This window comes from Vollenhovia emeryi, unplaced genomic scaffold, assembly GCF_000949405.1.
Source record: "Vollenhovia emeryi isolate VEMERY1.0 unplaced genomic scaffold, V.emery_V1.0 DF939228.1, whole genome shotgun sequence".
Classification (NCBI taxonomy): Eukaryota; Metazoa; Arthropoda; class Insecta; order Hymenoptera; family Formicidae; genus Vollenhovia; species Vollenhovia emeryi.
In genome coordinates, this window is record NW_011967138.1 from 642,116 (window position 1) to 665,598 (window position 23,483).

The 23,483-nt window shown below is 41.3% G+C and overlaps 2 protein-coding genes across 8 annotated transcripts in view; one reads left to right on the plus strand and one right to left on the minus strand.

The window, feature by feature from the left end:
* The window catches only part of LOC105560553 (tetraspanin-1), a 47,551-nt gene extending 35,702 nt beyond the window's left edge, over positions 1–11,849 (plus strand). For 3 of the 6 annotated variants that reach the window (XM_012009759.1, XM_012009758.1, XM_012009760.1), the window contains exons 4-9: positions 1,781–1,909; positions 2,628–2,702; positions 3,095–3,205; positions 3,821–3,991; positions 4,623–4,764; positions 6,407–11,849. In XM_012009759.1, coding sequence (XP_011865149.1) covers positions 1,781–1,909; positions 2,628–2,702; positions 3,095–3,205; positions 3,821–3,991; positions 4,623–4,764; positions 6,407–6,441 — 663 coding nt within the window. In that variant the 3' untranslated portion in view covers positions 6,442–11,849. Of the gene's footprint in view, positions 1–1,780; positions 1,910–2,627; positions 2,703–3,094; positions 3,206–3,820; positions 3,992–4,622; positions 4,765–4,917 lie in introns of all 6 variants that reach the window. The other 3 variants (XM_012009762.1, XM_012009761.1, XM_012009763.1) reach the window with 3 other exon arrangements.
* Positions 11,716–23,132, minus strand: LOC105560552 (mediator of RNA polymerase II transcription subunit 14). 2 transcript variants are annotated; one of them, XM_012009757.1, is made up of 25 exons: positions 22,845–23,132; positions 21,647–21,860; positions 21,429–21,561; positions 21,179–21,352; positions 20,854–20,979; positions 20,559–20,738; positions 20,227–20,420; positions 20,023–20,140; positions 19,817–19,958; positions 19,533–19,737; positions 19,308–19,467; positions 19,008–19,215; positions 17,823–17,998; positions 17,448–17,694; positions 17,149–17,292; positions 16,917–17,060; positions 16,673–16,842; positions 16,069–16,263; positions 15,724–15,981; positions 15,273–15,519; positions 14,638–15,008; positions 14,047–14,202; positions 13,700–13,969; positions 13,344–13,610; positions 11,716–12,997 (listed from the first exon to the last, which is right to left on the minus strand). In XM_012009757.1, exons 2-25 carry the CDS (start codon positions 21,793–21,795, stop codon positions 12,842–12,844), a joined length of 4,590 nt encoding a protein of 1,529 aa, XP_011865147.1. In that variant the 5' UTR covers positions 21,796–21,860; positions 22,845–23,132; the 3' UTR covers positions 11,716–12,841. The 2 variants fall into 2 exon arrangements, with proteins under 2 accessions (XP_011865147.1, XP_011865146.1); XM_012009756.1 differs by having other exon boundaries at positions 17,823–18,031.
* Positions 23,133–23,483: the final 351 nt, after the last annotated feature.

Here is a 23,483-nt window from a genome sequence, read left to right on the forward strand (position 1 = left end):
ATTTCCTAGATTTTTTATTGTGTTTTCTAGGGAAAGCGAAATAATGTCGATCGGAATCCATTCCGAACATTTCCATGATAGATACCCCCTGGTCCCGTAGAATTGACTTCTCCCGATTCGCCTGCCGAATCGACGCTTCCTCTTTTTCTTTTCTCTCTCGCAGATAGATTTTCACACGCGACGGGTCGATTAGCGCGGCTCTCTGTTACCTCGCGGGATTAACGACGGGACTGTCAGATCGGATTATACCTCGCGTTGAAGTTTGCACACGTATACCTCATTTGCCCCGGGAGATTTGCGCGAAGATACCGCGAAGTCCTGCGCTCTCGAGTCGAACCGGCGCTGGTTCGGGAAAGCGGCGAGCGGAAGTGTACGTCGAGGAAACGTCTCTTTCCCTCTCGTTTCTGAGTTTTCTATTCCCCCCCCCCCCCCTCGTACAATTCTCTCCTCTAACGATCCACGAGGATCCACGCGAAATCGCGGAGACGGATGGTGTCCCGCTTCTCGCGACGCCCCGCGCACAAAGGAGCGTCTATGTTTCCACTCCGCTGCGTGAAACTCGATATCTATCACGCACGACGACAGCTCGTACGTAGGGAGCTTATAAGTATTCCAAGTGCCCGTTCGCGAGCCATTATGTCATCCTCTTATATCGAGCACGTTCCCCGTACAATGCTCGCGGTGGTTGGTGACGAGCTCGACCCAGTAATTGTTCGCGGCTTACGCGTGCTTACGCGTACTTGTGCGCTTGTTTGTATATTACATTAAAGCCCCGGCAAATGGATGAACGTCGGACGGCACATATTAGAATAGCGCGACTATCGAGGACGATACTTCGATCTACGGAAGCGCGATCGATCGCCTCGGGGCTCGATTCTTGAATTCATTCGAAGGAGAAACGTACGCGAAAATTCTGCTCTCACAGAAAAGTTGCAAGGTGATCGGCCGTTCGCATGGTTTTTAACCAATCGACTTTCAACTTTTCAGCGAGAGCAGAGTTTTCACATACGTTTCTCCTTTGAATGAATTCAAGAATCGAGCCCCTGGACGAGTTGTTCCACGAGTTCGATAATGCCGTTCAGGTAAAACACGAGACGATCCCAAGTGGGATCGCGGGAATTCCGTGATTTGTATTATATAAATAATTATGATCGTCAACTCCCGGCCGAGCGCGAGAACGTATGAATCAGTATCGCGATGAACGGCGATCTCCTTCTGTGACTTATTAAGTTATTTTTCCGCGATTTCTAAAGAGGATTTCCGTTCGGTTTCTATAACATCCTCGTTTTTTTTTCTCTTACGCAAGTCGCAATGCACGGTCTTTCAAAATTGTTTAAATATAAATATGATAATTTTTATATAATAATAAACGCAATAAACAAAATCTGCGGGTCGCAATGCACGGTCTTTCAAAATTGTTTAAATATAAATATGATAATTTTTATATAATAATAAACGCAATAAACAAAATCTGCGTGTCGCAATGCACGCTCGTTCAAAATTGTTAAAATATAAATATAATAAATCATTTTTATATAATAATTATATATTATTAATACAGCTATAATAAATGCATTAGACTAGAATACGTGGAATAAATTAAATTTTGTTACAATAAATGTAACGAACAAATGTTACGTATCGTGACGAGGATCTCGGAGCGTAAAGGAGATTCTAGGATGCTCGTAACGTTGCGCAATCTCGTATTCCGCGCGTTCGACAATGAATATTTATCGCCGGACGATTCCGTATTCTCTCATCGCACCTTTCTGTTTTGCAGAACAAAACGGACGCCGATGTCATCAAGATGATCGCCTACATTCTTATCATCGCCGGTGCTCTCACGTTCATTATCAGTTTCCTCGGGTACTGCGGCGCTATGTTCGAGTCCAGGTGCCTCCTCTGTGTCGTAAGTCCGTTCTGATAAAACTCGTTTTCGCTCGCAATTCCGCACGCAATTCCCCATCCACGCGCGCTCCGGCAGTTCGATATAGAGTTACGCAGATATACATATATGGATATTTGCGGATTTTGTCTGTGTACTTCTCGCGTGTTTTGTATCTAAAAATAGAAATATTACGTTTTAATACGCGCATGTGCAAATATAACTTCGAGTTAAGAAGCGGACATTAATAACGCGATGACTTTTAATAAGTTCTAAAATGGCATTGCGTCTCTTAGTATGTTACTTCAACGGATAATTAGCGTTGTTTATTATTGAAACAGGTATCCAATAATTGACGATAGAGTTTGGTAAAAAAAACGATGCGAGCGACGTTCAACGCTGTTCAATTAATTTAATGATATGACGCGAAATTTTTTTACCCCGACTGTTTTTCTCTCATTTGCGATGTAATAACGAATACAAGACGATCCTCGTCGATCAAGGGAAGGACGTGAAATTACAGAAAGAGATAAATCGAAAGCGTGGAACAAATCCTCTACCTCTCAATTTGCGAAAGTGAGTCTCCGTTTTCGAAAAAATCGGATTTCGTACGAAACAATCTTGCCGCGCGTTTTTTCGATTTACCTCTTTATTCAAGATCATCGCCTTGCCGACGACGTCGGGCACGATGTCGGGAATGGAGTTACACAAAAAGGGAAAAAACCATTTTCTGTGATTACAGTACGGCATTCTAATCTTGCTGGTTTTAATCCTGGAGTGTGTGGTAGTCGGCCTCGCTTTTGGACTTAAAGGAGACGTGCGTATTCATATAATTATTCCACGTTTCTGTCAAAGTAGCGTCGACCAGATCGATCAGTTTTACACACACGGAGATAAATTTCTCTTAAAATTCACCCTGAAAATCGTGCAATCGTGGGACAACATGGCATTTTCAAGCACTTTACATTTTACTAGTAAAATATATGGTAAAATTTCAAAAAACTTATAAAATTTTAAAAAATGCCATGTCCCACGATTTTTCTAGTAAAGTTTCAAAAAAATTCTCATAAGATTCTTCGAAGTGCCATGTTGTCCCACGATTGCATGGTTTTCAGGTTAATTTTAAGAAAAAAAAACTTATGCATATACTTGCATTTATATACAAAATATATTATTTGTTATAAGATTCTTCGTGTGAAATTTATGCAGGTCGAGAAAGGTACGCAGGATTTCTTGAAGTCGACCATCGCCAAGTATTATGCGTCCAGCGGCGATAAAACTGATACGGTGACGGTCGCGTGGGACGGTATCATGAGCAAGGTAAAGCTACTAATTATCGCTAACGAATGCGCCAGTTAATGATAATTAATTTCGGGCACGAGCGGCGAGCCGAATTAATGGTACATTGATTCTTCCTGGATTTCATTTGTCTTGCATGCGTAAACGCGATTAATTCGCCGAGTGGTTCGCTAACTGCACGGCGCTTTGAGTGTAAAATGTAAGTGAAAGCTGATAATCATGAACGGGCTATCGACGCTCGCTGTCGTGCTACTTTGTAGCGAAATTACATATTACGAACGCTCGCCAGAATTTTGTTTTAGAGCGTTTTGCTAAATGGAGAAAAATGGACTAGAAAGTGGATAAGTTTAGGGGAAGCGTCGCATATCTGTACTATTTTCTTCCTCAAACTGAACAGTCAGAAAAAATATCACACAACATCATAAATTTTCAATAAGCGTTTAAATTAAGTTGCTCATTCAAATCGTTCAAAGAGAGATAATAGTTTATCTAACGTTTACAAAGATGTAATACCTGTTGTGCGTATCCATTTATCTTGTCGAGCACGGGTCTACGAGGACTCGGTAAATGGATAAGGAAAAATTTTATCGAGGCCAGGGAAGGCAAAGTGTCTGATACAAATGGGAATATCTTCAGCTCCATTGTTGCGGCGTGGAGAGTTATCGGGAATTCACTGAGAACAAGAACTGGACTATGATGTTCCCCGGAAAAGCGGTCCCCGAGGCCTGCTGTATAAAAGAAAACGATTATCTGAAGGATTCCTCGTGTCCAATTAGCCCCACCGCGTCTAACTCGTACTATCAAACGGTAAGTTTGGGTGTTATTGCTTTAGCAGCTCTTCCTTTACATTACTCAGCGTATTAGTATGCCGGCGCGTAGTTGTGGCTGTACGATCATAGGTCATACGTACGTCTATTCACGTATAACACACTTTCCCCTTGACAATTTTCTGAGCGTGACTCGACATTGGCATTGCGTGTTCCTGGTTCTCGTATACCGAAACTATCCACGAAGTCGTATTCGAACGGGTCCCGCCGTTATGCGTGACAGAGAAAACATTTATACGGGCCTTGCGTACGAACCTGGCGACTATTTTTACGCCATTTTCTTAGCGATGAGATTTAATCTTTCTGATTACACCTCTTTTAATATTAGATATTTTCTGCCATCTAATTCTCATTGTTAGATTGAAACTTCGTGAGAGCGAGGCATTTTGCGCTCGAAGTTCGCTTTTAAAATCCAAATTAACGCGCAAAACTTCGTCTGAATTTTCGTTTTCGGTTCAGCCGCTTTGTTATATTCCCCCCCCCCCTTTTAAGGGAAGATCGATCCCGAACTGACGGAAAAATTTGTACAGGTGACTATTTGAGATATGTGTCAGGATATATGTTGATATATCGTGTATTAAGAGTCGACATACACGATTACTTATTCGTAGGGTTGCTACAAGGCCATGATGACCGCCATCGAGGAGAACGCGGCGATAGTGATCGGCGTGGCCGCCACCCTGGTCTTTGTCGAGGTCCTGGTCATTATTCTGGCGTTGTACCTGGCCTGCTGCTACTGGCGTCCACAACATGGTAGGCTCGGTGTTAAAGTCACTTACTAAAACCGGGGTATTAAGCGCGCAAAAGATAAACTTACTTATTTCCGCTGAACTGATTTCCTCGGCCGTTAGGAATGTCAGCTCTGTTTCATTTACGGTAAAATGTGACATCTTTGACACTTTGCAGTTTATCGATGCGTAGAACCTTCTGGCAAGGAGTAACCTCGAGAGCAGAATGTGCTAAGCTTTCTGCCAGCAGTTCTTTTGAACGCAGTTCTTTTTCCTTTAAGGACTTCGCGAATACCTCGACTGTGTTTGTACGTGTATATTTAATATACGTATATAACACAATGTACAATATGTATACATGCATATATATAATACAAACTCGTATATGTATATGCATATATGCACGTACATGCTTTCGTGTACTTTCCAACGCAATGGCGACGCAAGTTGAATCCGATGGCATCGTACCGCATCATGCGCTTCGGCCGCATTCAGTCTCAGAGTTTATAACGTAACGAGAATCGAAGGGTTGCGGGTGAAAAGCGATTTAGACCAATCGATGGGGAGGGATCGCCGATCACGATGGCTGATCACGATCGCTTTCACGAGTACCACCGCGAGCCCTTCGATCGCTCGCACGTGCAAATTTCACCGGGAGTCGCGTTGAGCGGAAAGCGCACAGAGGATCTCTCATGATCTTTGTCGACGCGAGGGCGTTACGGTTAGCGTGTGCCAAAATTACCGCGTGGTCAATCGCGGAATCGGTTGCCAGTTGTCAAGCGTTTCAATTCGAGCGCTAAAGTGCCAATGTACCAAACGCATTCGCTTTCACCGACATTATTAACGTGGAATGCACGTCGTAGTGGGACACTGCGAGCAAATCGTTCTACGTTTCGACGCTCGTGCAAAATCTCTCCTTCCTCAGCTACCCTGAAAGCGAAGGGGGCTGAACGAAGGAAACACTCGTTCGAACGTCACGCGGACGAAAATATTTCGAGTTTTTACATTTCCGCGCGCGCGAATTATTAAGATAATACTCGTCTCTATCCGCTCAACGCCCACTTGAACGATCTGTATCAACACTTGTATTTCAAATATCTCGTCATCGCCTTGCAAACGTGCTTACTCAAAATGCTTTCGAACTCGGACCAATAACGTACATATCGTACTGGAATATCCTTCGGCCGCTGGCATCTTTTTGATCGTCCAAGTTCTCGCACGAAGAACGTGAAATGAGAGATAGCTAAAAAAAACAAATTCGCGGTAATGAAACATTCTAATTGTTCGTATCTCGGTTACGATCACCCATCGGGCAGCTTGCTCTCCCAAGGTTTCTTGAACATTCGTTCGATCGCACAGTTATTTTTCAATATCTCGCATTCCGTCTTGTCAATACGAACAAAAAACTGTCGCACGATTTTCCATAGCTTTTGGTTATTTTTTTTTATACAATAAACGACCGAGGTCGATCGGTAGTGAAAGTGTTGTTGAGTGCAGCACAATTTCACGTTCGGGCTCCCCGGCGACGAGGTGAACGCCTCGTCGCGGGTTGCGAAGAGATTACCGGTGTCATACACGCGCGTATTCATCTGAAATCACAATTCATCCCTATTAAAGTAGAACCTTTTCTCAATTTGGAAGGCATTGACAAATGGACGTTCTTTTAGCTTGTGTAGACGTATCGTCGAGACAGGCCTGGTGAGGTGCTGAAGTAAGGATGATGATTTTGATGGGGTTTGCTTTCAAGTAAGACGGAGGTGAAGCTGTCAGTTGACAGCCGATCCCTTCCTTGCTGCCGCTTCGCGCTGCAGCGTCTAGTTCTATCATCCATTCTACTTTACAAGCGTTCTTTCGTGAATTCTATGAGGCATGGTAGCTTTGCTCTCCACCCTTGCATGGCCATGCTGTTATATATTATTTGACAGAAAGACAGAGAGCCAGATGTACGGAGGCAGAAAGAAAGAGAGAGAGAGAGAGAGAGAACGAGAGAGGCCCGATTGCATCGGTTACATGGACGCAACTTGTAACAGGTGTAGAGATTAGTGTTGGTTTACTTTGAACAGGGGATTTTATCTGGAATGGCATCATGGAGTAGACGGTATCTTGTGATAATGAAAATTATAAGTGTGCATTAATAGTACGATCATTAATCAAAAAGTCATTATCTTTATTTTAGTATCTAAAAGCGTTCCTCGCCGAGCGCCACTTCCTCTAAATCGCGGCCAATTTGAAGTCGATGTTTTTCTTAACGGAGAACCGAAACTTATCACGACTTTCCAATCTTTAAAGTAATACACCCTTGTAACTGAACCTTACATTGAAATACTAATTAATTTACAGTCTATTTGAAATTAATTCAAGAATTATGACTTTCTTATCCGTGTCTCCAAAATTCTTTTCATTCCTGATCTCGTCATCTTCGTAAAGAGAAAATCAGCCTAGAATTGGTCAAAGAAAGTAGTTGAAAGGAAGTGCGTTCGGCGAGAGACACATTACTGATGACAAATTATTAAAAATGCATAGAACGATTAAAAGAAATGAAGTATGCAAACGGGAGAAAAGTGTAAAGTAGCGTAATACATTAGACGTTTAAATATGTGCAATTGTTGTTTCATGTTTACAAGTAATCTAAATGACGTTAATTATTATAATTAGACATTTTTCAAGTACTGCATATAAAGACGTTGTTTATGAATCAATTGTTTACGAATTAGTTACGAAGCAATAACTATGATTGCTAATAGACGAGGCCAAAATTTAGAAAATATACGAGTCACTAATCAAAGCGTTCCATCCATAAATGACGCATTTTCGTAACTAATACGAGTTTAACGATAGATACAAATGTGGGCGCGGAGATTTGTTTCTCCTCGGAAACGAAAATATATTATCGAATGTGTTTGTCGAGCCAAACGAGTATGCAATTGGGCCTGTAAGTTTCGTTTAAGCTTTCAGCGTGAGCTCTTTTTATTTCACGGTGTTTACTCATATCCGAACAGCTATCGGCACGAGTTATTAAAACACACGTGGTGAAATTCTACTCGGAATTGTGGTACGCAAAGTAACACGAACATTTAACTATTTCCTTTCTCCCTTCTCATTAGTTATAGTAGCTTAGTCGGCAATCTATTGTCTCAATGTTGCAAACGCTATACGGTACCTAACAGATACATCACAGAGATCGCAGGATGAGGTGTCTCATCTCACGTTTACATATGTAAAGAACACAGAAAACAAAATGCATTATTGTAAATGGGACAACGTACAATTTCGAGGAGAAGTCCATATACCTTCATAAGAAATCGATAATATGTATGTTAGTGTACTTTCAATGTTTAACACACACTGCTGTATACGCAAATCTGTACGTATGCGCACCGAGCACGCGCGGAGGGCCAAAGCCAAGAGTGCGAGAGCCAAATGAACAAAGAGAACAAAAATATATATATTTCAAGACTGAGAGAATCGAGAAACCAAATTGTACGCACACACTGCAACGATTTGATGCGGACCTTACGAATCGAAGATATATCATTTCCTTAGCGGGATGCGTGTATATATATTTAGATAGAGTATATTTTTCTAGAGTTTCTGCGATATCTCGGCGCGCGACGTTGCACAAGGTGAGACGCGAAAGAAACTTCCGATTCTTCATTCATTTCGACGCGAGATCGTAAACGACGAGTTGCGATCTTTCGGCAATACGTTCGCACGCGTCGGGTGGTATCCAGCCAGAAATGCCAAAAAGGAGAAATGATGCACAACCGATCTTACGCGTTTTCTTCCGTACCTGAACTATACTCTTCTAGATTTAACGGCGACGTCCCCACGCGGCGCGGAAGCTTTTTCGATTACATCGCAGCGAGCTGCTAGGTGGATGTTCCAACACTCCGGCAGCAATGTCGCTGCATTCCTGCGTGAATATTTGAAACGACGTTGCTGCATTCTTGCGCGCCAACGTTGAAGCAACATTGCTGCATTGCGTCAACGTTGCAGCAATATTGCGAGCAGCAACGTGCGTGTTTAGCGGTATACGCGGCAAATCTTTCGTGCTACGTGGGCGCAATCCACGCCGTTATTTGTAATCGCGGACCGCGTGCTGTACTGTGTGCGTGTGTCTATCGACACCCGACGAAGGTGATCTCGCTCGTCGTACCTTCCCCGTGCCGTGCGTGCGCGTACGTACACACGAAGCCGACGGTAATCTTAATGCGGACGGTAGTTTTACGATTACTATTTTATCATCGCTACTAATTGTTCATGCCGCACATTCTAGACATTTTCGTTTCCAGTGTTAACTTGTTGGTGCTGCTGTTGACGAGGCATTAAGAGCATGGAACTGTTGAGTAGTGCCTCCTAGCACGTTGAGCCCTTAGTGCTCCTGTGCCTTGCTTGCTTGAAACTCTAGCTGCTAGCCCAGCCTAAGGCTAGCCGAGAAGTCGGCCAAGACAGAAAAAAAAAACCAATTCTTTGACGCTTGAGTTGACGAAACGTTTCGGGAAAAAAAAGCAAAGAACAAAACGAAATGGGAGAAAAAAAGAAAGATCCCACATTGGCAGTGACGTAGGAGATATATATGGCTAGGCGCTACGCGTTTTTCTCGACGGAGAGAACTCAGGTCCGGAGTCCATCAATCTTATATATTATACGGTGTGTAATATATATGTAAGATTGATAAAAATATATATATCTCGCGTTGCGTATCGCAAGCGGTATACGCATGTATATATATATATATATATATTACGATACGAGGTATCCCAAAACGTCACTGTAAATTGCTAACGTTTCGTAGTTTTGCTAAGTGTTTGTATATTACAGGAGGTACAAGCGTTTAAAATGAGATTGAGAAGCGCGGCCGCGCGAAGACGCGATTCGACGGCGAACCCACCCATTCCTTTCCTTTACCTTTCCTTCTCGTTCTCCGGCTCTTGATCGTCCACAAGTTAACGCGGATGAACGTCGATCACGCGACAGTAGATGTACATATGCGCCAATGATATTACAATATTTTCGTAAACGTTTTAGATGCTTGTACTCACGAACTTTGAATACTCATGAACACGCGATGTTTCGTTCGTCTCTCAAAACGGAACACACAACGAGTTACTCGTGACGAGAGTTTGATGTACTCTTTGGCACAGTTTCTTTTAACATCGTTTTATTGCGTTTGGCTAAAACTTTTTTGGTGGAAGCGCTTCTTATACGTAACACTTGCTAAAATAGTCTCGCACAAAGGTCATTGTTTCATTTGGCGGAGTGTAAGTTGGGGAGAAAACACTACGAAACCCTAACGAACTGTTGTTTACTCGAGCCATTAAAGAGATACATTCACTTGCGAGCGGATGTTTTATTTGAAGGATTTATCGGCGACGAAGACGAAAAAGGCTTTTCTTTTCACGTAACATTCTCTGTAACTGATAAACAAAATTTTAGTTTTTTACTTGAATCTAATATATGCTTCTAGCTTTATATTTTTCTTAAATAAATAAATATATATATATGTACCTGAGTAATTAAAAATTGTCAGATATATATATCAGATGTATAATTGTCTGAGAAATAGGAACGGCGCGTCATTGCTGACAGCATAGTGATCGTCGGGAGCATTTTACATACGTATACACTTTGTGAGCAAGTCACGAAGTCAGAGTGTTTATATTGAACGTTAATTCTCTTTTTCTTTATCGATTGCCGTGTATGAAAATGTGCTGCACATCACTGTTCCCAATAAAGGAAGTCAACAGAATCAAACCTCCTTTTACCTCTGACACAAAGTTATCGAAGCTATGTCAAAAAGAGTATTTTATCGTACACATTTATGAGTCGTGTAACATACAATTAACGACGGGCCCTGATTACGCGTCGCTCGCCTAACAGCGAACGACGAGATATCGCACAGACTAATTGGAGGATTGAAAATTCTCATTAACTCGTTAGCTGATAGTTAAAAAAACTATGATATATAGTGAAATGCTTGTTTTTACATAATGTGCAGTTTAATTTAGAGATGAAGAACACGTTTTTTGCATGCAATATTATGCACTATGAATATTTATATTTATTTTTAAACGTTCGCATAGTGTGTCCGTCAAGTATCTTAAAAAGTAATGTAAAGGTCCTTTTCATTGCAATCTCTGATCACTACGTGAATGCCGAGATCGCGAGTACCGATTCAGAGGACACCTTCCCGTAAATTATTTCTCGCTTAATCACGGAAGAAATAAATTAAAGAAAATACTAACGTCTTCTTCCTGTCGTTTTCTCAACGGAAAATACATTGACTTGTATTTTCCTGCGCATTGACAAACCGCAGGGACTGACTGAAATCGTCAAGCTCGTAAAATCGAGCTGAACAGAGATCAATATTGCAATATGAACGACCTGATCCTTATAACGCTGTCTAATATGTAGTCCCATAATATTGAATGTATAAATTCCAGAAAAGCTATTTAAAGTCAAGAGAAAAGATAACAGTTAAAAAACGAAAAGCCTAAAACACCAGTTTAGAAATCTCACGTAGAATTTGTGGAAGTCGAGTCAAGATTAATGTGACAAAGTTTACGTGTTTACTCTGAAATTGCGATAAAAATGATTATAATGAATTATAAAGCGCGTGTTGTAGTCGTATGCTATGGTACATGATAAAAAAAATTTAGTTTCGCGTAAATCAGTATATATATATATAAATATATAATAATATATACACAAGTATCTTTTTGGTACTAAAGATACAAAGAATATAGGCTACTGTGCAAAAAATTATTTTTGAAAAATCATGTGAGATATTGTAACGATAAGATTAAAAAAAAAGACGACAAAACACAAAACACGGCCAAGAACGCATGATATTGCTTAGTTTAAGTTCAAAGTTTAAGATATTTAGTAACGTTCAGTTTTTGTTTCGGTGCAATTACGAATTATCATATGAAATAGGTGTATCAAGATGTATTCAAATTTTATATACAGAGACTGATACCTGACCTAAAAAGTGTATATATTTGAGATGCGATTATTGAGATATACAGTTGTATTCCAATACATTATTATTAACTATGAGTACTGTACAATTGCATATATTAAGAATATAGTACGATTGATTTTTGTTAAGAGTATTATATGTTTTTTGTAAAAAAAGAAAGAAGCTGTATACACACAGAACCAAAATAAAAATTTTATATATATTATTCATAAATGCCAGATAAAATGTGTAATGCGAATTGTTTTCTTCTATCGATTCGTTGCGGTCACATCAAGAATCAATCGATCCCAGATGTGGACACGAATGCAAGATATTTAAATTAATTTGACACAGAAACATTTAAATACAGACAGCTTATTATAACATTATCAAACATGCTGATTATAGAGTATGCAACTTTTATATGTGTATATAAAAATTGTACGTCCGATAAAATCGTTGTTCACATACTATATTCGAAACCGCAGTACGCGGACTCGTCCTAAATACATCCAATGTACTTATGAACATTTTTACACGTTTTCGCATATTTATATGTTTTTTATTTGCAACATCATTATTTCGTATTCACATTTTATAATTTATGTTATAAAAGATACTTGCTTTAATAGATCCGCATTTTATATTTGCATATAGATAGTTTTTACCAAAGAATATCATTTGATATGAAGCAGAATTTAAATAAAAGAGAATTGTTTTTGGCAAGTACAGCTATAGTAATTTTTTAATTCAGTTACGTCAAGTAATATAATCTAATACTATTCTTATGATACATTTTTTACATTTGGTTCAATAAATTTGCTAACGACGATGTTAAAATACAAAGCACATATCTACAGCACCAAATTCAGGTATCGAATATGCGTTACTCACGTAGAGAACATTCGTAATATTTTTTTACTTTATTAGAGTTGTCCATTTTTTATCTTCGTTGGATTAGACGTGCAACGAACGTCACAGTTTTCTCTCTCCTAAAATACCCCATGAAATGTAAATCCTCTCGTGTTAGAATAGCGCGGGCGAATTATCCCGCGAATTCTTCGAGGTGACGTTTACATTTCTAGTTCATCCACGTTGGATGATTCGGCAGACAAAGGGGATTAGGAGAGTAAAGCAAATCCTATTGAGGCGGTCCGCCCATCATACCCATCGGCTGTATGGCCTGAATTCCGTATGGTCCCTGCGGCGGACCTTGGCCACCTGCCATGGGCGAATGCATCTGCATTGCTGTGTTCTGCATTTGCTGTACAGGGGCTACTTGATTTCCCGCGGGGGACTGTTACAAAGAGCATATAATTAATTTTGCATTCCATTAGATTTCTGTAAAATTGTTTTGTCAATGACATTTCTTGATATCTTAAATTACTATAATTTAAAAAAAATTATTCATACATAATTTATGTAATCAAAAGCCTCAATTCATGATTATTCTATGAAACAGGCTTTAAATAAAATACCAACAAATATATCATTATAAGTAATATTGGTCTCGCGCTGCATACGTTATGATGTCAGGATGAAACCTGAGAAAACTAATTAATCTCGATATATAAGAAAGAGGAAGTTCGCTTTTGTCATCTCAATCTTGACAGCCTTATGATAAACGCGCTTAAAATGATCACCTGTGACATAACTTGCGGATCCGTCGGTAATACGAAATTAGCTAATAGATCCCGTACAGCTGGAAACAACGAGCATTCCGACTGATTGGCACCATACTCGGCGAATCTCTTGAGCTGCATGGATGCCGACGCGAGCGCCGATGGAGGTGGACTGAGATCTCTTCTCTCAGCTAGTTGCGTTAAATTCGTAGTGACATCGTAAACGAACGGCAGTACCAAGGACGGTTGCTCTCCTTGATACGATACACCTATTCTTACTATTTGTAACTGCAACACAAGGGCACAAGTTTAAGGATCGCCCGAGTATAAGTAAATCTTGACTGTAACGTTTGCTAAGGAACACGGATGGTACTTACGAAAAATAGAATTTTGCTCCTACAAACGTGTACTCCTTCCGTACCAGGGGGCACGATTGGCCCAGCGGAAGGCGGGATACGCAAACACAACTGCACGGACCACTTCAACTGCTGTTGCTGCACAAGACCGGGAACTAGCTCCAGCTTCATTATCTGCACAAAGTCCTTCAACACTTTAAAACGTACATTAAGCATCCTCCCGAAGCCAGACAGCGTGTTGTGTTTGTAGGGCGGGGCGGCCACTCGAGTCTCGAAGAACTTTTCAATAATCTGTGAATGAAACGACATTTAGCTTACTCGCTCGAGTGAATCGTACGTCGTGTACACAAGACGTCTACTTTAATTACCTGTAACTCTTCTAGGCTCCATTGATCTTTATAATCCGGAAGCGAGAGAACCTTGATGTGAAGAGATTGGAAATGTTGCGGATTTAATCCGACTCTGCATTGCAAGCTCTCGGCTTTGAAATGTACCACACCAGGCTCGGCATTCATACCAGTTAACTACAACAATTTATATATATATATATATTCATTAGTGATTTTTGTTGACCGTATCTGGAAATTTTAATAGTACGTATCATTAAAATTGCTAAATACGGTCAATAAAAATTACTAATGTTGTTAATCACTGCCGGTGGCTTTTAAGAATATTCTCATTAGTTGATTATATATATATTAAAAATATATTTTATGTAAGTTTGTATATTTACTCTTTACTAATAGTAACGATTGCAAGTTGTACGATTTTGTGTAGAAAGTACTCTCGTGCCGGATAGACAAAATTTCAAACTAATACGGATTTAGTATCATAAAAAAAGACAAATTCAGTATAATTATAATAGATAAAATACTTTTGTACCTTCATGAAACGCTATTAATTTTATATTAGAAGTAAAATTCTAAATTATGTTAAGATCTGCACACAAGTTTCCTTACGCAATCATCCGTCTGGATGAAGCGTTGCAGTTGTCTTCGCATGTAGACGCAGCCCAGAAATCTCTCGAGCGGCGACATATCTGGACCCGGTAAGTTGGAAGGATGGAGGGACGGGCAGCAAAGCAGTTCTAGGGCTTCGTGCGTGAGAAGCGTTGGCACGGCACCTGCCCAGGATCTCTGCGGTAATACTCTGGATATGTGACTACCAGTCTTGTGATCGGAGGCTTGCGGGCTGTGCATCGCCACGTGACCAGGACTTTGTCCCGGTCTTGCAGGAGAAGGCCTTGGTACACTCGGAGATCCAGGCCAGTTGGAAGCAGCCGGGGAAGCCATGCTTTGAGAAGCCGGGAAAGGACTGCCGTCGATATGACCTGAATATCGACGTGTAATTATTAACGTTGTAAAAATAGATTTGCCTCGCTTGTTGTTTAACTTGGTACTCCAATAATACAACTTCAAAATAAAAACTATTATTCTTTGGCATTTTTTTCAAATGCAACAAAATATATAGAGGCTGTCAGTTAAGACAAAGAGAAAAAGATTAGTTTTGAAATTTATTAAAAAGTAAGACGAAATCTTGAAAGACGCAAGTAAAATATAATAAATGGGAAAAAATGATTTTCTGTCACGCGTACCTGTTTGCATGAACGATCCAGCGGGAGAGTGCCCTACTTGAACATTACTACAAGGTCCAGGCGATGACGTTGGCATGAGACCAGCCGGACTAGGAACATGCATCGGATTTAGAGGACTATTCGCAACGAGTCCTGAACCAGGAGACGGGTGTGGTAACATATTAGGTGTATTTGGCGGTAACGACGGCGGAGATGCTAAATTAAATGAAGTCGCAGGACTGCTTCCGAAACTTTGATGTTGATTTGCCTGAAAAAAGTTTGAGATCAGTTGAGGGACTTATAGAGACGCTGACAAATCGATTTTAAGTAGAGAAATTATTACTCCATCGTGATAGAAACAAGAAGTAAAAAGATAAATCTCAAGGTATGAACAAAGTAACAAATAAAGTGCATCTTTTGGACGACAAAGGCCTAAAAATAATGATCTATGTGTTACCTCTGGACGATTTACCTGGGATATATTTGCAGTATGAGGACTTGCTGGTGTGTGAGGATTACTACCGGACGGTGGTGTGAGCGGCGGATGAAATCTCAGCCCCTCGCGTTGTTGGGCGGGCGATTGCGGCCCGCTTCTATGATGACCTAAGAAGCCCACGTTGCCTCCAGCACCGTCGCTGTCCATAGTGACGGGCGACGGTGGATTATCGTCCTCCGACTGAGACCTCCTTCTAGATACCGCATTCTCGTCGACATATTTCGACAGGAATGCCTACGGCGATACGAATACGATTACCTCGAACAAACTCTTTCGATTATTAAGAAGACGAGTCTTTTTTTTTCTTTCTCTCTATCTCACCTTTAGGCCTTGCGTAGGTGTGAACTCGTCGACGACGTTGCTTCTGTCAAAACGACTGTAAGCACCGTCGCGTAAACTCACCAGACCTCCGCTTCGCATACGCAACTCCAAACAATACATTCCTTGATACGCTATCCTTACTAAAGTGACACATTGTGGGATAACAGTAAACGTTTGTACCGGCACTCGTGGTCTCTGTAAAGAGAAATTTAGCCGTAAGTCTGAATCGAAGGCAGATAAGCTCGTGTATTTGTATCGAGCGTGGCGCAGAGAAATGTACGCTGCTTAGTAAATAGATAAATGAAAAGCTCCGAGTTCAAGTCCAGCCACGGACCGCTGGTTCTTTTCGGACGCCACTTCTTGGAAGGAAATGACAACCACCGAGAGTATCTGGTCACGTACCCCTTTAGAGGTATAGCCCTCCAGGGGGACAACCTTTAACAATCTGAGCAACCTTATCGGCGACTGGGTAACCAACCCCAGTAAAAATTCACTGTTGCGAAAGCACACAATGAGCCTCGGATGGAGGCAATTTGTTGTGAAGGCCAGGGGCCACTTGGGACCGTAGAGCTGGTTATGATAATGATGAAGCGCGTGTACTTACCGCATGCACGCATAACTGAGGGATCGACGGTAATTTATTGATCGACGTGAGCGGCTGAAGCGTTTCGTTAAGTATATAAATAATTTGTGCCAGATTCATATATCTATTCAAATGAGCCTCTAGCTGTTCCTTCACTATGGAATGCGCGTTGAACACCGTGCTCGTTGGACCTACAAGCAGAGACCCTCGTCATTATGCAGTTTGATCGAGCGCTCCAAGTTGGATATCAACGCAGATAACTTACTTCTACCAAATACCAGCTTGAAAGCCTTGTCGTTTGTACTCCACTGTACAGTCACAGTTGCACCTTGATTTGGACCATACGCGAGAACCAGCTTGCTGTAGCTGTAAGACTTAACGCTAACCATGTTGCGCAAGTTGTATTTCTCTGAAATGGAGGAAGCAGGCATTGCGCGAGATTACATAAAACGTAAACTTATGTGATTCGTGAGATTTGATCGCAATATATAACGCACCCATTTTGAAATATTCAGCTAAATCGGAGACAATCGAGTACAAATGCACTATCTGTGCCCAATCGTTTAATAAGGCATCTACAGTGCGGGAGACGGTATCGGCCGTACCCATTTCGTATTGAAAATAGACTGGTCTTCGTAAACCTGCAAAAGTAAAAAATTTGCACTAAACTTTTGTTTTTATTGAACCAAGCAAAAGACAATAACGTGTTTTATTTGCTGACGAAAGAAGATTTCGATTTCGCTCGGTTAAAACAGAAATTACGTGTGTCACACAGTAACAGAAACAGTATCGATACCTTGTTCTTTGGAATGACTGCTAGAGAGGGGACTACCGCAAAATACAAATTCCACCGTCCAAGTTTTAGCCATGCCTTTGCCCTGAACTCTAATCGAGACGCTCAGGAGCCTCTTAAGAAGAGCATGCCAAGCGCTGCTCGTAGCCGTGGTCGGCAATGGCGCAGGTAATTGAACAAGTTTGAGCACCAATGCCGTGGCATTTGCCTCAACCTGGAGACCTTGATGGGCTATCTCTCGTCTAGTAAGCTGCGTATTAATATTAAATTGAGACTATTTGCAACACGCAAGAATTCGCCGTTATGTACCGGATATCTCGAGGCATTTACAAGGGACACGCCGTACGTGAGAGATGCATGAGAAAGTAAAAATCTTACTTCTTGAGCTAGAGTTACGAACGGTATACGCTCGTCGCACAAGGCGACGACGTGCGCCAACTCCGGAATAAAGTAAGCCGGATGTTTTGGTCTTCTATTCTGTGGCGTTCCTGCCGCGTCTGTCCTTCCCCCGACTCCGGTGCTTCTACGTTTGTTGTTGGTCGTCTCCACCACTTCTGTAATGCACCCCCCATCTTGATCATTATTCCCTAAAAAATCCACCCATTAATCCCCCTAAAAGTAGCAGAGCAGTATGCCGATACCACACTGAACGATGCCAGATGTTAATTATTATCCGTACACTGTACTATATCGCATATATCGATAACGAGCAAAATGAGTATATTAGTAAGTTAGTGAGAGAAAATTGATCTTGACATTCTCAGGCAGAGTAGATTATATGTACCTATAATACGAGAGTATTACGTATATATTAGCTCGATAACACTATTTAAGCTAATAAAATAAAAACGACTAATCGATTATTTACATGTAATACCAGTTTTGTGAGCAAAACGTTCCTCCTTTTTCATCGCTCTCGAGACGGAGGGGAAATAAAGAGAAATATCTTTACTTACATGTATGCATGCATGTGTCACAATTATATTAATACCAATTTTTTAAAATGCTCGAAATATTCGCTATAAAATCTGGTATTGACATATAAGTAAGAATCATCCTGTACATAATACAAACAGTATACTTATACCTATCACTAGTGGTTAGAAAATATTAAAAGTTGCTAGAAATCGTTAGTAAGGAAACTCCGTTATGTAAAATCATAGGGATTAATTCCAAGATTGTATTACAAGCTACACTCACTTGATACGACATATATCTTTTACCTATTTATTCACGCACCCATGCTAACAGTATAAAATAACCGATAAGCTAAATTTATATACAAGTACATGCACATCCATATAAATCATTTACTTATCCATGTAACAATTCAACAACGAGATATCACAGTATTAAATATTATCGTAGCAATTGACTTTTGATATCTAACGTTTGGAATAAGGTCTGCAGTGTCGAGAATAGAAAGGGAAAAGATGACGTACAGTTATTAAAAATGAGAAAAAAAACGAACAAAACACGTGATTTAATAGAGGACAAACGTATACGTATACTTCTCGCACTTATTCTTAGTACGAGAGAGATCCAAGATATAAAACTACTCACCACTATCGACACTTGTAAACGGGCCATGTGTAATTACGAAAGTGTCAAACTCAATAAGGCTTTGGACCTTGAGATACATTTTCGGTATTTCCGTTTCTATACTATCATCGTGCGGATCATCTTCGATGGAACTGTGCTTCACTACAGCGAGATAAAAAGAGCACTCTATTTCGCATGGCGAGCTTTCTTTCTCTTTGAACGCGACAATCTAGAATAAAACAGATTGCAAAACATACATACACATGTACGTACACACCTAGAACAAAATAGATCGAAGTATGTTATTCTGAAAATATATACCAATATGACTGTAGGATGTCTGTGCAATTGTACGAACATCCGATGTCGACTAATCTTAGACATAGGATGATCCGGATGATGCAAAACAGGCAAACGTTCGTGCGAGGTAGCTGGTAGATGCTGCAACGTTTTTTCGCAACGTCTCTGCGTTATCCAGAATCTGTCAAAATCGATTTTAGTCTCCAAGTATAATAAGCACACGGGAGCATCGAGATAAGTTAGTACCTCAATTCAGATATAAGTGTCGGAAGACGCGAATGATCCCCGTTCAGGGCAGTTGTTAATTCTGGAACAAGCGGTGCGTCGTATTGAGGAACGTGACACTGTAGCATACCGGTATGAGTGTCGACTGTGACTAGCAAAAGCTCGGCACGTAAGCATGGTTGCAATATAGGTACTGATAGAATAGCTGGAGATCCCGCTAAGGTACCTAAGACGTTACTTAAATTAATATCTTTCTCACCTTCAAATATAAGAGGCAAAAGGCGAAAAACATATTCTTCACTTACACTCAACATCCTTCAGCATCGTTTGTAGCTCTTGCTTCAAATCGGACAAACGACTTCGCGTACGAATGTAAATGGTATGCACAAGTAAACATTCCATTGACAACTGATCCGACCTGATGGCTCTGTGCGCTATCTCGCTTTCCTGCATTACACATCATGATATAATGTTAATGTCACGTTTGAGAAATATAACCGTGTCACTTTACCTTACTACCCAACGACGGAATATGTACAACTGCGAGGGGCCTCGCAGGGTCGTGTTGATCCACTTGAACGGTTAATTTGTATCCAAGCTCCGATCGTGGATCCTTACTCGTTAATTCCCTGAAAAGATAATCATGCACGAACATAAACGTCGCGTGTATATACGGATTCTCCTGCAAAATTCCTTTTAAACGCATTACTCTTACCTCCAATAAGATACGGAGAGACATTTGCCAGGCGTGTATTCGTCCACGTGAATATGATCGTCCAATCTGTCGCGGATCAGCCTTAACGTTTGAGAATACAAAACTTCTAGTTGTAACGACTGACAGAAGTAATGCAAGATGTGATACACCTCCGACAGTGGATTAGTACTTTCAGCCAGTCGCGATTGAACAACCTGTCGTAGAGAGAAACTTCATGTCTTAAACATCTTAGAGATTATAACTTATATTAAGGCCTGTGTCCACGATGCTACAACTTGGACCAAGTTCTAGCATCGTGGACACAGGCCTTTAGGACTATGTGACAAACATACCTGGTGAACATATCGGGTTTGCAAAGGATGTACCAATACCTTCCCATCGCCGGTCTCCCTGTCCGAGACCAGAATTTCCAATTCTAACAATCTCCAGGGTACTGCCGGTCCATCACCCATGACCGTCAGAGACACCGAAAACTCTTGCTCGACAAGAAACGTCACCCTTCCTGCCTCGATCTATTTATCGATAATAAGTTGAATACAATATAATCAGTAATATTTTGCTCTTATAAAATAACATCATAATGTAACTTTTAGTGGAATTTATGTTTGTCTCATTCTATGTACTTACTTTTAAGTTACGCATCTGTGGCAGCAAGTTTCCGGTGACCAATCTGTGTTGAATAACTTGATTCAATCTCTGCAAAGTACTTCTCTTTTCTGTAGGAGTGATGGGATCCGGAGGCACTATTCTCTCCTATTCGAAAATACAGATATAAGAATTTTTCAAACTGCACTTCTCAATCGTTTTACCTGGACTTCTACATGGACGAGCGCGCTTTCTATTTTATTTAAAAATGCGACAAACGCATTTCCATTGTGCATGTTAATTACAAAAGATAATATAGCCATTAAAAAATTGCGAAACGATTAAAACTTAATCTACGCGTACTCACTCGAATGCAAGCCGGTAATCTACCATACGTCCCGGTGGTAAGGACTTCCACGGCGGCGGGAATATGAAAATTCGGAAGTCTGGCGTGCACCAAGGTTTCACGAGCCATCCTCGCCAGCATGTCCGCGGTATCGACAAAAAGTAACGACTGCTTATCTAGGAACGCCATAATGTGCTGAAAGGAGGAACAAATGATCAGACTGTGCATTTTAAGCTGGGTATACGCAGTATGTGAAAATGTTATATCTTACTGTAGATTTGTCGACTTTCGACGCACTATTCGCCCATTTCACCAGCGCCAATAGGCGAACGTACAGCTGCCTCGTTCGGGCGGAGAAATTGTAAATTTCAATCTTGCGTTCCATATCCGTTTTGCGAGGTAGCCTGAAACGGGACGAGCCGGTAATGCAAAAGTAAATCGTGCCGCAAAGTGTTGTACACTCGTTGACGTCACGTATCTCCTACGTACAATTCAGCGAGAACGGTGAGCTCGTGATACGTTCGTTGGATGATAAAATCTATGAGCATGCCCAAGGATATGGAGCCGCCACGATTGCCTTCCTGCGGTATGTTGTTCGTGACGGGAGTTTGATGACCCTCCAAAGGTACCGGTGCCATCTTGATATCGCTTCTGATACGAAATGCTACAACTTGATGCACATACAGTGCCAGTAGATACTCCTCTGCAAACGACCAAGATTTTATTGTCACTTCAAAGATGTATAGATAGACAAAACGATATACTTTTATTTTAAATTAATAGAGGAAAGTCCTCTACTATGAGATAGGTTTCTAATATAAACTAGCTGGGTTTTCAGCGCCCAAATTCAATCACTGAGGCATGTCTCAGTGGTTGAATTGGTGAGACGCTCCACTTAGAGTGTAGGGAGGTCCAGGTTCAAACCCTGGCGGAGGTAATATTTTTCGCAATAAATTTTCTCTAATTAGAATTGCCAGCTGCGTTGTTTATCAATTTTCCCACATTGGTTAATTATGTACTGGCGACAATAGGTCGTTCTTCTTGTTCTTCTTCAGGTTTTTTGGCTCCCAGCTGCTACAGCGTGAGCTGACACAGCTACGACGAACCGGTAGTCCCAATAGTCTCTATAATGTTGATTAGAGTATAATATACTATCCTAAGATGCAATCGAATGACGCAACCCCGCAGGATCAAAAAATTTTTCTTGTTCTTCTTGTTATAAAATAGAATGTTTCTAGATGCTGCAAGACATTGGCCACCAGCTCAGACAGGGCTAGCCACCTTGCGGCACAACCAACAGCCGAAACACCTGTACACGTGAAAAGCGCGTGTACACAAAACTCGTCGAAGCGCGAAAAGTGTGAGCCACGACTCGCTCGCCGCCGGGACGGAACCCAGCAGGTATCGCTGTGTTCTGCGAGTCGTTACACAGTGTCTTAGATTTATACTTTGATTAAATAGCGATAGTTTTTATCAACTCAGTGTTTTACTTCAACGCGGCCGACGTCTGAACCGATTCCTAGGCTCGCAATCCCGGCCTCCGCCACGGTTATCTATCCTGACACAATAACCGATATTAATGGAAACATATCTACAATGCCGAAAACATATTGTAGATTGGGCTCTACGTCTTTATCCTAGTCGGTCAGTATTTCAATTCTGCTCAGCGGACAAGTACCAAACTTACCCTAAGCGTCCCAACGACGCCGTACGGTATCCAGGGTGTTTTCGAAAGCGCAGTCGACGACTTCCTTCAATTCCGCGGCATGTAGAGCGAGAGCGAGCCGCTTTTCGTCGCAGCTTCGTGGCTCGTGCGTTCAATTACATCGCGCACGCTATCGCATCCATTGGTACACCCGTTTGGCGGCCAGACAAATGTATTTACGCAGAAACGACCCAAGACGATCCGACACGGCACGGGCTAGCGCGACCATTAATCTAGTAGCACGGAATAGGAAGGTAACCGAGATGAGAATACCAGCTTTCGTTTCGGGCAAGTAGAAAAACAACAGGCGGGAGAGGGCAACGAACTCGTCGATTGGCTGCGCCATGTTTAGATTCCTCTTCTGAAGACGCACTTTACGTCGAAGATGGCGGACGGTATCCAAACTCCTCGCTCGAAAGAACTCTAGTCTGGCTACGTATCCAGCGACTTTCGGAAAGCGCGGGGATTCGAACTGAAATTCTGATTTTTTCCACGACGTGTGCACTCCGGGGTCTCGATTTTTTAATTTATTCGAGAGAGAGGCGTATACGAAAATTCTGCTCACAGAAAAGTTGAAAGTCGATTGGTTATTTAAAAACCACGCGAATAGCTAATCAACTT

Coding starts and splice junctions, on each gene's coding strand:
- LOC105560552 (XM_012009756.1), bottom strand. CDS start 21,795: ATGGCACCGGTACCTTTGGAGGGTCATCAAACTCCCGTCACGAACAAC. Junction 21,562..21,646: donor CTCACCGTTCTCGCTGAATT/GTACGTAGGAGA, acceptor GTCCCGTTTCAG/GCTACCTCGCAAAACGGATA. Junction 19,468..19,532: donor ACACTTATATCTGAATTGAG/GTACTAACTTAT, acceptor CGATTTTGACAG/ATTCTGGATAACGCAGAGAC.